This window comes from Hydra vulgaris, chromosome 12 (assembly GCF_038396675.1).
Source record: "Hydra vulgaris chromosome 12, alternate assembly HydraT2T_AEP".
Lineage (NCBI taxonomy): Eukaryota > Metazoa > Cnidaria > Hydrozoa > Anthoathecata > Hydridae > Hydra > Hydra vulgaris.
The window spans coordinates 25,166,560-25,181,345 of NC_088931.1; the positions used below are offsets into that span (position 1 = coordinate 25,166,560).

The 14,786-nt window shown below is 27.6% G+C and overlaps 1 protein-coding gene across 1 annotated transcript in view; it reads left to right on the top strand.

Moving 5' to 3' along the window:
* Positions 1-14,786, top strand: part of LOC100201320 (dedicator of cytokinesis protein 1) — a 127,493-nt gene that overhangs the window by 49,164 nt on the left and 63,543 nt on the right. The window contains exons 15-25 of the mRNA XM_065812675.1: positions 2,919-3,001; positions 3,511-3,554; positions 3,676-3,757; positions 4,271-4,324; positions 4,448-4,518; positions 4,593-4,691; positions 5,998-6,073; positions 6,236-6,339; positions 13,500-13,668; positions 13,741-13,838; positions 14,056-14,139. Coding sequence (XP_065668747.1) covers positions 2,919-3,001; positions 3,511-3,554; positions 3,676-3,757; positions 4,271-4,324; positions 4,448-4,518; positions 4,593-4,691; positions 5,998-6,073; positions 6,236-6,339; positions 13,500-13,668; positions 13,741-13,838; positions 14,056-14,139 — 964 coding nt within the window. The remainder of the gene's footprint in view (positions 1-2,918; positions 3,002-3,510; positions 3,555-3,675; positions 3,758-4,270; positions 4,325-4,447; positions 4,519-4,592; positions 4,692-5,997; positions 6,074-6,235; positions 6,340-13,499; positions 13,669-13,740; positions 13,839-14,055; positions 14,140-14,786) is intronic.

The window sequence follows — 14,786 nt, forward strand, 5'->3', positions numbered from 1 at the left end:
AGAAGATAAACTGCAATTGTGTCATGAGTATTACATTCCAAAAGCAGCACATAACTTCCATGACATAAATTTCCTTCATATTTATAATAAAAAACAAAAGGATGTAAAGTTGCTTGATTATTTGTCCAATGATATCCCTGTGCTACATCTTGTATAATAAATGCATAATTTTCTCAAAAATCACCGATAACCAGAAATTCTCCGTCTGATAAATTGTTTTTCTTCCAGTCTAAATATTTTGCCTGCTCTTGAGCAATAAAATCATGCCTAGTAAGTGTTTTCAAACTCCCTAAAAATCTTTCAATAAATTCATCAGTAGACTGTATAAAGGTTTGAAGCTGGGACCTATTTGTTGTAGTCCACTGTTTATACTCAATTTCTTCAACTCCTTTAATTTCAAAGCATTGCAACAGCCGTTCCTTTAGCATAGCAACTCCAGGGCAATTTTTACACTCGCCTAGCGGACATGCTGGCAATAAGGATTGCATTGGATTTTTGCCAAAGCATGTTTGTAGTTCTTAATAGGGGTTTCTAGTTTATCTTCTAGTTGTAAATCATCCATATGTGATCCGACTATCACGAGTTTAACATTTTGATGAATGGTACATACACACACAGTGAGTACCACTTGCTCCTGCAAAGACACATTCTTTTGGACGTAGCTCTGCAAACTTCGAAAACCCAATTCTGATATTTGGATACTTTTCTGAAAATAATTGATAAAGTTCCATCAAATTACTTAAAACTAATCTTTTCTGAATATGTTTTCTTTCCCAATTTTCTATAACAGATAGAAAATCTTTTTTTCCAGGCATTACACGGCTAACAGTGTCAGAGTAATAAAACTCTTTTACCATATCTTTCACATGTACAGGTAGTGATTTCCTTTTTTTTGGGTTAGGGGTTGATAAAACACCTTTGGTTATTAAAACTTCTTTTGCTTGAGATACAGGTCGATGCGAACAATTAAATTCTCTCATCACTTTTCGATTACTCCATTGAGCAACAAATATTGTCAAAATCATGATCTTTTCACTCTTACTTTGTGTTGATTTATACTTATCCTGAAGCACTTTAACAATGTCATCAGCACATGTGTTGGAAACTTTTTTTTTAGTTGCTTCGTATTCATCATCCTCTAAAGAATCAATAGCATCTGAATTAGTAGATAAAAGGTCTAACTTCTTTTTTACAAGTTTTTTAAGCTTTTTCTTTTTCTCCGGAATATAACTTTTAACAGTTTGTAACTTGTGTTTATCTAAGGGTGGCTCACCCAATAACGACAAGGATTTATTATAAATAGAAATTTCTACTTCCTGGCACTGATAATTTTCATCTCCCTTGTCACTACAAATATCTTGAGATCTGGAACTGCCTTGAGAATCTGACTCTGTTTTACAATTTGTAGAATTTTTATCATCACTTAATCCTATTTCGGAAGGTAAGCCAGTGATCTTCTTTCGGCAAGTATCACATAATTTTGCTCCAGCCATAAGTTTTGAGGGATACATAGCTACTTTCCGACTAGTTGCTACCCTCAAGGTTTTATATTATTTTTTCTTATGGTGTTGGAAAGGATCATAACAATAGTGTTGTCTCTTCTTTAACTCTTTTACTTGTGCTTGAAATGCCATTTTTAATCTAAATTTAATTTGAAAGTTGCTAAAAACTAATTCCTAAGTTGTCTTTTGATGACTAATTCAATGGAAATGAATTGATTATTTTAATATAAATATATATAGCTTTAAGCCTCATATAATTTAATACTGACTTAGTATGTATTTATAGTACTAGTAATTAAATTGCAACCTAGAAAATAAAAGAAAAAAAAGGAAATAGTTAGTAATATATATTTACAATAGGCTATTTACAGAAAATGACCTCAAAATTTTGCATTTGTAAGGCCGATAAATATTAAATTTTTAGAACCTACTTATACTTTAATATTATTCCCAAAGCTGTTTATGGGAATCCCAAAAAGATTTTTTCATGGGACATCCACAATAAAAAAAGCAATCTGTAAAAAAAAAAATTATGGCTTTTGACCTTTGCCATCGACCAGGGTCAAAGGTCAAATGACCAAATGACCAATAACTTTTTTTTTATTGAACTTATCACTTTTTTGTATAGACACAAAGTTATTTGTCTATGCAAGAGCTTCTGTTTGCCACCAAAATCAACTTCCTAAGTATAATAGCATAAAAGTTATGAAGTTTTAAATAACCAAGGTCAAGTGAAAAGCTCAAAACTTTGAAAGGTCATATCTCAGAAAATAATTGACCTAAGTCAAAAAAATTTACATGTTTTTCTTCTGTCCATATGCCCAACATGTGAGCCAATTTTCATCAAAATCCGAGTCGGTGATGTTGAATTTGACCAAAAAGTGGTTCCACTTGACGTGGAAAGCCCCCTTTGTAGATTTATGGAAAATTTTGTTTCTTCCGCATCCTGTGGCTTTTTTTAAACTTTTTTTTCTTAAATTTATTTATAATATTGATTGCAATAAAACTATTAAATAAAAGTATTAGATAAAAACTATAGTATTAGATAAAAGCCCATGGAAATCCTAAATGTAATTTTCCAAAAAAGATGTAATGTTACAATTAGTTGATGTATAAAAAAAAGTTTGAATAAGTTAATTTTTGAACTATAATTATATACTAATTAATTACAATTTACTAAAAATTATACAAATAATTAAATTCCTTTACACTAAAAAAAAAACTTTTTAGTGTAGATCACTATCATGTATATTCCTAATATAGATTAAATGTAGTCCTAATGTAGATCAAATGTAGACCTAATGTAGATCAAATATATTCATAATGTAGATCAGCTATTTAAAAACAGCTGTTTATAATAATAGACATAAGTAAGCTGTAAGTTTTTTTGTAAGTATAATTTTTACTTTGCTACAGAATTCCAAGTAATGAAGATATTGACTCTACTATTAAGAAATGCATTCAGAAATCAACTAATAACAATCAAGGAACAGGACAAGGTGTTTGTTAAGTTTTGTTTTAACATTCTATTTGTATTTTTTTCTCAAGTATTGGACATAAGTTAAATTTAATGTTGTTATTTTTGTTTTTAAAAGTTTTTAACTTTTATATACATTACATTAGTTTAGACTAATTTGAAAATGAGTATATTCATTATGGTTACAATGTATGACATAACATGGGTTAGAATATTTGACATCACAATGGTTTAAAATGTATGACATCACTGGCTCGAATGTATGACATTACTGGTTAGAGTGTATGACATCACAGTGGTTAAAATAGATGGTGGTATTACAGTGGTTAGAATGTAAGACATCGCTGTGGTTTGAGTGTATGACAGTGGTTTAAATTTAGTTGCCTTGCTATTAGTTAAAAATAAAAGTGAAAATAAATAAATAAGAATCGAATAGTTCGAACAAATACAATAACTAATAAAGTTTTAAATATTTGAAGTTTTTGATTATTAAAATATTATTTAAAATATTTAATTTTGCACAATATCCAGGTATTTGGTTGACATTACAACTTATCCAAGGAGATTTACAACAAGTAAGTTACACATATTATAAAACTAATATGAAAATAATATAAATTTATTGAAGTTATTTTTAATTATTTATAACTATTTACAAGTATTTGGAAAAGAATTTTTCATATGTTTAAATTTTAGATAAAAGAAGAGCACCCTTTGCTAATAAGCCAATATACAGCAGTTGCCAGAAAGCAAGGGTTTCCAGATGTCATCATGCCAGGTATTTGTTGTGGGCTTTTTTAAAGTTCAAATTGTTTAAATTAAAAAAAAACTTAGATCATTAAATTGCTGGAAATAGTTTAAAATGTTAATCGTTACCTTTTAAAATATTTTTACTTAAAAGATTCTATTACTCCTATAAGATATAAGTAAACAATACCTACAAAAAAACAATTAAAACATATTTGCAACAACAACAACAAAAAAATTAAAGTTAATTATTTACCATTAGAAAAGGTTTCTTACTTTTATATAATACTGAAATGCTTTTTATATTTTGTTAAATATATTTCATATAAATTATTTTTGCAAGTTGATAGATGTTGTTAAGTGTATTAATTACGAGATGAAGATGATTGTAATGATCATATGGAATGATTGTGATGATAATGTGATAATCATATTAGTTATTATAAAGTGTGATAATCTTTATGATAAAATCATGTAATAATTGATTATTGTAATGCAATAAATACGTAGAATAATTCAAATATTTTTAATTTAAATATTTCAGGAGATGTTCGAAATGATATGTACATTACATTGCTTTCCGGTAATTTTGAGAAAGGTTTGTAAATTTTTTTTGTTTATTTATTCAAATTTTTGTTTTTTATTGTATTTCAGCTGATATGGTTAATCGTAGGCAAAATATTTATAATTTTTATAAATACTCATCATTATTTACATTAAGGTGGTAAAAGTTCAAACAAAAACATTCAAGTTATTTTAACTGTTTATGATTCTGAGGGACAGCTAATGGAGGTTTTTTTGTTTTGTTTTGTATTTTTACTTCTTTCTACAAGGCTTATTCTTGAAAAATAAAACAATTTTTTAAGAATGTCATTGTTCCTGGTGCTGGTGAACCACCACGAACTGAATATAATTCAACTGTTTATTATCATAATGCCACTCCAAAGTGGTCAGAAGTTGTAAAGGTAATGATTAAATTTTCAATAGATGTCATTAAGAAAGTTTATTTTTTATTAACTTTTTAGTATTTCAAAAAAGTAAAAGATTAGTTTTAAAAGATTTAAATCATTTTGATTACTTTATTTTTTTCAACCACCTTTGGCAATGATTTGTTTGATACCAATGCTTTATTCAATCTCTTATCAGATATCTCATATTTTAACAGTAAAATGGTATTTTATAATTTAACTAGAAAGGTGATGGGCTAACTAGAAAGGTTCTGGGCTAAATAAAAAGGTGTTTGACTAATTTGTTTAATATTATTTATTTTATAGTTTGTGTTTTTGCAAATAACATCAACATGTATAATAGCAAAGAGCAAAAGTAAGAGTAACATACCAATTATATCATTTTGTTCTAGAAAGAAAGCAAAATTGTTACATTACAATCTAAAGTATTGGTATTTAAATAAAAGGCAGTGGAAATGATTTTATTAAACAAAAAAAAACTTAACTAATGTTTTGTTAGTTTTTACAAATAGTTTCATAGAACCTTTTCAATTTTACAGTTAACTAAATGATTTGATCATTTCTTTCCAAAATTAAAGTTTCCAAATACTTTTGATTAGAACTTTGCAATAAAAGAACTTTTTCCCTGACGGGGAAAAAGTTCTTTTATTGCAAAGTTCTAGAAGTCTCCCTGACGGGTGGATCCAGAATTTTTTAGCATTGGAGCTAAATAACTTCTAAGTTTTAAACTCCAAATTTTTTTATGTTCATACCTGCCATATAACAATATTTTGCCAATAGCTGCACTAATTAAAGTCTATGAACAAAAGTACCCTAAAATGCTTAAGAACAAAAGAACCCTAAAAAGTAGGAATCACTTATTTAAATGTAGGAGAAGTAAGGTTACTTAACTAATCCTGGATCTGCATTATTTATTAATGTTATAAATACCTCAAAGTCAGGTTGGTTGATACCACAGAGCAACAATACACTGCTTTAATATACATGAAAACTAAACTTAAGCAGGATAAATGATATAAAACTTGCACAAAATTTTCCTTTTTCTTTTGAATAAAACTTTTTTTTTAATTTTTAATTTGATTTACTTATATATTTGATTTACTTATAAAGTACTTAACAATGTATTAATTAAACTTGACATAATTATAAATAAAAAGTTCAAGTATAATTCAAACTGTTATAATAAACTAAAAGTTGTGTTAATAAATCTACTCTATAACAATATATCTAGTATATAAAATGTGTTATATATGTCACATAATATATGCAGTATTTGCATCTCATTTTTTTTTTTTTACCTTAGTTAGAAATTCCAATTGAGAAAATAAAGTATGGTAGCCATATTAGATTTTCTTTCAAACACAGAGCAACTATTGATGGTAAATTTTTACGCAATATTGATTGAAAAGCTAGAATGAAGAATAAATTTTTATGTTTTTATGAATTTTATGTTTTCTATTATTGTTTTATTTTTGGTTAAATTTATTTTTGGAACAAAAATTATCGAAGATCCACTCAAAATTATAAATGTTGAATTACAGAGAAAGACAGATCTCAAAAAACATTTTCATTGTCTTACGTGAATCTTATTGGAGAAAATGAAACTTGTTTACAAGATGCTGTTCATGAACTCGCTGTTTATAAAGTATGTTTTAATGAATTTTTAAAGATTTTTTTTCAATAATAACTTTTTATTTCAATAATAAGTTTTATTGCTAATGTAAAACTGATTTATTATTATCATATTATACATTGAGTAACTTAATAGTACTAATGCTCATTCAAGCGAGTTTTAACAGAATTTGTGGCTGCCATTAAACTCAAATTAATGGTGAGGAATAGTTGCTTTTTTTTATGAGAAAATGTCAACAAAAGTGTATGCAAATATCTAACTTATAAACACTTCAAATTAATCGTTAATCAAAACAATCGTTAATCGTTAATTAAAACAAAGATTTTAGAGATTCTTATTTTCTACTACCTACTAAAAAATTAGTTAATTATAATTTTTATTATAATATTTATAATTATAATTTTTTTAAATAACTTTTTTACTTAAAAGTATTTTTAAATAGTTAAAAAAAAGAGTTATGTAGTTTAATATGTGTTTTCATAACTTTTTATTTTCCTCTTGCGGAATTGCCCATATATATATATATATATATATATATATATATATATATATATATATATATATATATATATGTATATATATATTAGGGTGATCCAAAAAAACTTTTTTTTACTTTTTGTTATTCCTAAGGTCTAAATGTGTTCTTTTATGAAAGAAAACATTGTACCAAAAAAATCAGCCAAATCGGTTAATATTTAGAGGTCGCGCAGGGGCGATCTTTATACCCCTCTAAAATTGAAATTTTCAAAAATTTAATAAAGTATTGACCTTTGTTTTCTATACACATTTCGATTATTTACAGTTCAATTTTAATAAAATAAAAACGAAAATAAAGCTCTTATTACACATAATAATTTTTATTAAACAACATTAAACAACATTAAACAACAACAGCTGCTCATTGTCGCCTGGTTTGTTTAGCACTCAATGTTGATTTTTTTGCATCTGGTAAGACAGCCCTGTTTTCTGCAACTAAATTTAGCACATACTTTTGCTGCTCTTCATCTTTTGTTAAGACAGCATTAAAGTCTTTTACTAACTTCAACCCTCTTTCGGCGCAATCATTAACAACTTTAAGAGACTTCACTACTTCTTTAGAGTCGGCAACGACTCATTGTTTTTCCAGTTTGAAGGATCTTCTTCAAGAAAGGAAATGTCAATATTTAAGAAATTAAAAAATGAAAGTGATTTACACGTTACAAAGTCCTCAAGGGATTTACTCATTACATTTGTAGTATCTGCTAATTTCTTTGATGGCCTATTATTGTCATCGCTGAATGGCAGTTATCATTTTTTTTTTAACTTCAATCTCTACATCATCACTAAAAAAGGCTAAAGATATAAGTTCTTCACTTAAATACCATAGATGCCGCTTCATTGCCTTGGTTGCAGCGGTCGCTATATTTTCATTCATTTCACGATATTCCTCAATATTTTTTAGAAAATCGAAATCATTAAATGGGGCCAAGGCACTGAGTGGTGCAGTAAACCACTGTCGAACATATATTAACGCAGCAAACATGCTAATATCTCTTACTGCGTTTAATTCATGTGGCACCATTTTAAACTGATCTCTAAATAACCATATTTTAATTGAATAAATAAGTTTTGCCATCCACCGAGCATGATGGAAGGCTCCAGGTGCTTTAAATCTTATTCTCCTAAATATATTAGACATAATTCAAGAAGTTCTTTATAATCATCTCGTGGTTGTGAGTCTTGCAAACATTTTTTTAAGAAATTAATTATAGACAATTTTTTTTCAATCGAGACGTTTGAAAGATATCTTTCAGCTTCTTCATCTTGCACTGTTGGGCTAAAATCATCTTTCTTGATATTCTTCCAGGCTTGTTTAAATCATTTGAAAATAGCAACATCTGGTCCGGACGTTGTTGGAAAATAAATTTTAAACACAGATCCTGCAACAATTTCAGTAATGTGATGACGACAAGCTAAATTCAATAATTCTTTTCCTAATTTTTCTTCAAGTAAATTACAAGCACCTTTCTCAGATCCTGTATTGCTAGCTGTGGTATCAAATGACATGCCACAGAGATTATTAATAAGATTCGAAGCGTCCCATTCATGGAGGGAGGCTACAACTGCAGTAGCAATGGCTTCTCCTTTTGAATCAGGAAGTTTTGGCACTCCCAGAAGTTTTTCAACACCACACCCTGTTACTAAAACTGACAAACGCTCAACATTTCCACTTCCATCGATGTCTGCCATCATTTTTCCATCCCAATGAACTACGAGAGGTACATCCGGTTTGAAATTTTCTTTTGTTTCATTATAATGAGTTTCACGATAATCAGTTCTTGCCCTATGAAAAGTAGTAACAGATATAGAGAACTCTTCAATGGGAGCTCCTAAACTTTGCATTGTAGCTGCTATAGTTCGCATTGCCACACGATTGCTTACTTTTCCTCTATCTAAGGAAGCGACAACTTGAGGGGTAATAATTTTTTTTATAGAACGCTTCCTTTTCAGACCGGAGCTTTCTGCAACATAATCTTTTCCTTTCAAAACTACGATATCATCATGATCGCTACTAGCAGAACTTGAAGGCGAAGTTGAATTCTCAAGAACAACTACTTCTTCAGAGCGTTGTTTCCTTAACGCTTCTTTTTGCAAACGTTTATCCAAACTTATCTCTCTGCAAACTTTATTTTCTTCTTTCTCTGCATCATCTTTATCAATGGAAACCAAGACCATGTTTCTATCATCTCGTTGATCTATGAGGAAATCACGATCTTCAGCAATTTTTATTAAATCAAAAACATTAGTTGGCGCAATATCAAAAAGTTTCACAATTCTCTTTTCAAAGTCTGTTACTTTGCTTCTAGCAACAGCTGATTTCTTATTTCTGTCTTTTAATAGATCCGTATATTCTTTATGAAATTTTTCAAGCCTTGTAACTGCATTATCCTTTCGAATTGTAGGAATTTTAGCTTTTTCCCAAATTTCACAAGTTGATTTGATAACTGTTACCGAACTTTCATGTATACTCAATCCTTTTACCTCATGATGGAAGAAAAAACATTTTAATACTTCCAAAATCTTTGGAAGCTTAAGATGGGAAAGCATTGATATTGGTTGACCAATTAACCATTTTGCTGTAGAACTGCGTGTTGACTTTGCGACTGCAGCCATTTTAAATTTTCTTTAATACAGTGTATGAATGAAAATATATTTTGTTGTCACCTATATTTCCAAACAAAATTAGTTTTGTTGAAACTCGCAATTATATCACTTTCTTAGAATACTGTAATTAATATTATTAGTCAAGCAAAATAGATAAACTATTGTAATTTTATTTCAGGAATCACAACACTCTCGATAAAGTCTCAAACTGAACTAAACCATATAATAAACCAATATAATAAAATATAATGAAATTTGGCTTAGTTTGCAATTTATTTTGCCGCTTTAATATGCATTTAAAAAGGAAATGTTGTTTAACAAAAATTATTATGCGTAATAAGAGCTTTATTTTCGTTTTTATTTTATTAAAATCGAACGGTAAATAACCGAAATGTGCACAGAAAATGAAGGTCAATATTTTACTGAACTTTTGAAAATTCCAATTTTAGAGGGGTATAAAGATCGCCCCAGCGCAACCTCTAAGTAATAACCGATTTGGCTGATTTTTTTGGTACAATGTTTTCTTTCATAAATGAACACATTTAGACCTTAGGAATAACAAAAAGTAAAAAAAAAATTTTTTTGGTCATTTTTGGATCACCCTAATATATATATATATATATATATATATATATATATATATATATATATATATATATATATATATATATATATATATATATATATATATATATATATATATATGTATATATATATGTATATATATATATATATATATATATATATATATATATATATATATACATATACATATATATATATATGTATGTATATATATATATGTATATATATATGTATATATATATATGTATATATATATATATATGTATATATATATATATATGTATACATATATATACATATATATATATATATATATATATATATATATAAACATTAAGCATTAAAAAATAAATAAAAAAAAATTAAATGAATTAAATAAAATAAATAAAAAAAACAAGCTTGAGCTTTAAATAAAATAAAAAAATTTATAAACTGCAACTTTTCGTGCAAAAAGAATTCTTCGCCTTTTATATATCTTTTTGGGAGACAAGGTTCACAGAGCCACGGACTGCAATTTGATTTTTTACAAATTTTCCATAAAACTTGTATCTCTAGCTTTTCATTTTTCAGATCAAAAATCTTTGGGCACTTTTTATACTTTTTTTAGTGGCTTTCTTGGCAGTAGTTTCTTCTTCTGCTGCTGCAGTATCAACATTTTCAAATTTTGTTTTAATAGCTTTGTGTTTTCTTCTGCGACCCACTATTCTGATATTTCTGGGTTTTTTTGCAGGATGTTTGTATGCATTTTGGAATTAAAATTGCTTCAAGGGAACTCTTTCAAGACTTTTTTACTCAAGTTGCCAATTCTAAATGAGAAGTTATATCTAAAGTTGGAACTAAATTTGAGGTTGAAGTTGGAGTTACAGGCAGAATTAAGGTTTTTGTTTGTTGAAGAGTTTGAGGCAAAGAATTTGGGCTGCACAGTGATTTTGTAACTGCTGATGATGTTGTTAAGGGTAATATTAACAAATTTGTAATTTTGATTTGTCAATGTTGTCTTGATTTAATGAACAAGTGTAAGCTTTGTTGCTTTTGTACAACTGTACAAGGAGACAAGAGAAAATTTTTTTGAAAAAATTGCTGAAACCACTTTCAGCATAAAATATTCTTAAAATATCATGCCAAATATATTTGATGTGGCAAAATACACCAATATCAAGAGGCTGCAGAATGTGGAATGAATGGGCGGGAATGCCAATTAGTGTTGTATTGATTTCTTTACACTTTAAGGCTACACTTGATAATGCGTATGGACTGTGGCCATTCAAATATAAAATATATTGACCACCATCTTTTTGAATGTGAAGAATAAATATTCCATCGAGCCACTGCAAAAATTAATCACTTTCCATCCAACAAGATGTTGTGTAAAGTGTGTTTAGTGTGCCTTCTTTATTCCAATCATCATAGAGACGATTCTTTGATTTGTAAACATAAGGTGGTAGAAGGAATCTGTTGGTATTAACACAATTAAGAACAGAGTAGTTTATTTTTTTGTTATTTCCAGTTAATATTAGTGAACACTTTGTACTTTTTCTGGTAATTACTTTTGCATCACCTTTGTCACCATTGAAACCAGTTTCATCACAATTCCACAAATGTATGTTTTAAATGCATTTTTCTAAAATCTATTTTTGCTAAATCAAAATGTTTTTTCCAAACATCAAAATAACAGACAATAATTTCTGGCGTGCTCTCAAAGATGCGGTGTTTGTAGTTGCTCTTTTGCTTCAGAGTGCCATCGACTCATAAATCCTTTGAACTATTTGCGACCAGGCATTCCATTTTTGAAGAAACAGGCTTCATCATTTTCAATTAAATAGTCTCTCACTAAACTTTTTTTTTTTGTCTACCAAAGTCCTAATCGCTAAACATCTGAAGAACGTGAACCGAGGTCAACTCGATAAAAGGACTCGATTTTGTTGTATTGCTACTACCAACTACTGAAATCTTGTTCAATTTTCGGTCAGATAACGTTGATCTTGATATGCAGTAGAATTGAGTTGGGGCTCTTAAGCTCAATTCCCCATTTTCAATCTTATCCTTTTCTTATCTTTATCTTATCTTTTTATTTTCTCAGTGTAAGGCCTCTTGCTTGTTTTATTTTTTGACATTTTAAGTTCAGTTACAGTTACAATTCAGTTCAGTTACAGATTTATAGAGATTTTTGAAATTAAAGAAACAATACACTTTTGTGGTTACTTTGTGTACTTTTGCACTTTCAACAGTATAAGTGCAAAAGTACATAATTATTACAAAAAAAGTATGAAAAAATCAGTATGAAAAAAATGATAAAATAAATTAATTTTAACATAATAAAAATATTCAATTAGAGTGAAAAAATAATAAACAGATTAACCTATTAAATTTTAATTGATTGTAGGGGGGGATTTATAGTGTGCGGTTTAAGGTGAAAACTAAAGAAAATCTTGTTTCCTTTGTAACTTCTTAACAGAGTAAAATTTTGAAAATCTAAAATTATTTTTGGAGTTAGCAAAAATTTCTAACAAAATAGCTTTCTTTGTATTTAAATTGCCTTTTTAAATTTGTCATGCTTAGGAATTTCTAAAAAAAAGTATAATTTTTAGGGTTGGATTTTGCTTGAACTTAAATATCATATTAAAACAATCCTTTTGATAATTTTTTTTTGATATTATATAATTTTCCACACACTGAAAACAAAAAACTTTTTTAAAGTTTACAAATATCTTTATTTTTAGTGAAGATATTTAGTTTTCCCGTTAAGTGTCCGCTTTTGTGCTCTGTCTGGTGTTACATGAAATGATACATTACTGTTACCGTTGACCATAGATACCATTGACCATAGTATTTTGATTTCTAAATTAGAACATTATGGAATTATATATACAACCCTCGGTTGATGAGGAAAAATGAGTTTTGCCGACCTCAAACTGTTAGAGGAATAACCTCAAACTGTTAGAGGTCGGCTTTAGGTCAGCAAAAAAAATTTGACACAAAGAGGTGACCATAAAACATATAAACAAGATTGGCAATTTTTTCGACCTCAGACACTTTAAGGTTGGCAGTTAGGTCGGCATTGCTGAATGCCGACCCTAATTCCGAGGGTTGTATATATATATATATATATTTATATATATATAGATATATATATATATATATATATATATATTATATATATATATATATATATATATATGTATATATATATATATATATATGTATATATATATATATATGTATATATATATATATATATATATATATATATATATATATATATATATATATTCAGTCTGTGTAGCAGGAACTGCATTGCATGTTCTCCTTAAATTAGTTGATGTATGTACTGCGCCCTTGTATTAGCCCTAAATCAGTATGATGTCAGATTGCTGATCTAAATGTGTTTTTAATGTTTTATATTCATATTTATATATATAAATATGTATATTTTTTATATTCAGTGTGACTCTAAAAAGTTAGATAACTGCTTATCATATCTAAAATTGCCATCATTAAAATCTGATGCTGTAAATCAACAAAAGAAATTAGGGAGTTCATCATTATCCTATAGCAAGACTGAAGTTCTAAAAATTGGTTTTCAGTTATGCTCAACAAAATTAGCACAAAATGGTAATTGTTATTTTTTATGGTGTAAACTTTGTATCAATAGTGTTATATTTTATCTTTGAAATCTTATTTTAGTTGATCTACTTGGCTTATTAAAATGGAGAAGACAAAAAGAAAAACTTCATCAAATTTTACCTGCTCTTGTTAATGTTAGTGGTCAGGAAATAGTTAAGGTATGTTAAAGGTATTTCTGAGTGTTAACATGTAGTGATCAACAGATGCCAAGGTAAGTTTAAAGAGATTACTCTTTTTAAATTAGTAATTTTTAAAGTAGCTTATTTTTATATTGTTTTAAAGATTTTTTTACTGGGGTCTTTAAGTAATAGTTGTTATAGTTTTTGTTTTTTTTTTGTTTAACATAAATTAATTTTGAAGTACCTCTTTTTTTAGTTTTTGCAAGATACATTTGATGCCTTGTTTGCTATTTTAATGGATGATCCTATTCAGTATGGTGAGAAGGTTGTCGAGGCTGTGGTGGGTATTGCTAAATTTTTTTGTTTTTTTAATGAATATTTTTTCACAAGTTTTTGAAATTAAAGTTTTCTTGATTATGGAATCATATCTTTAGTGGTCTTTCTTGTTAGATAATATTTTTCTTGGCCTTATAGATTTCAGTATATTAACTCAAGCTAATATACCTATTAATACTTGATGGAACTCATTGTTGATACTTGATGGAACTCATTGTTGATACTTGATGGAACTCATTGTTGATAGTATAAAAAAATAAAAGAGTTAAAGTAAAGTTAAAAACTACTAATAAGTAATATAATAATAATAATAATAATAATAAAATTAATAATATGTATAATAACTACAACATGATAACTACAACATGATAGCTACCTGTACAGAAAATTTCCATTGAAAATCTATGAAAAAACCACAGAAAAATATAACAATTTACATGTTTATTTTTTATATAAACTATTTGATAAAAATAGTATACATAAATTTGATAATTAATAGCTTCAAGCTTCAACAAATTAAAATGAATTATCTATACAACATATTCAATCCAAAAAAAAATATCATGGCCATTTATAAGTGCGATTGTACCAGGTAATTGTCAAACAAATTGCCATTCACATTTTGGTATTCATTATTGTTTTCATAACAGT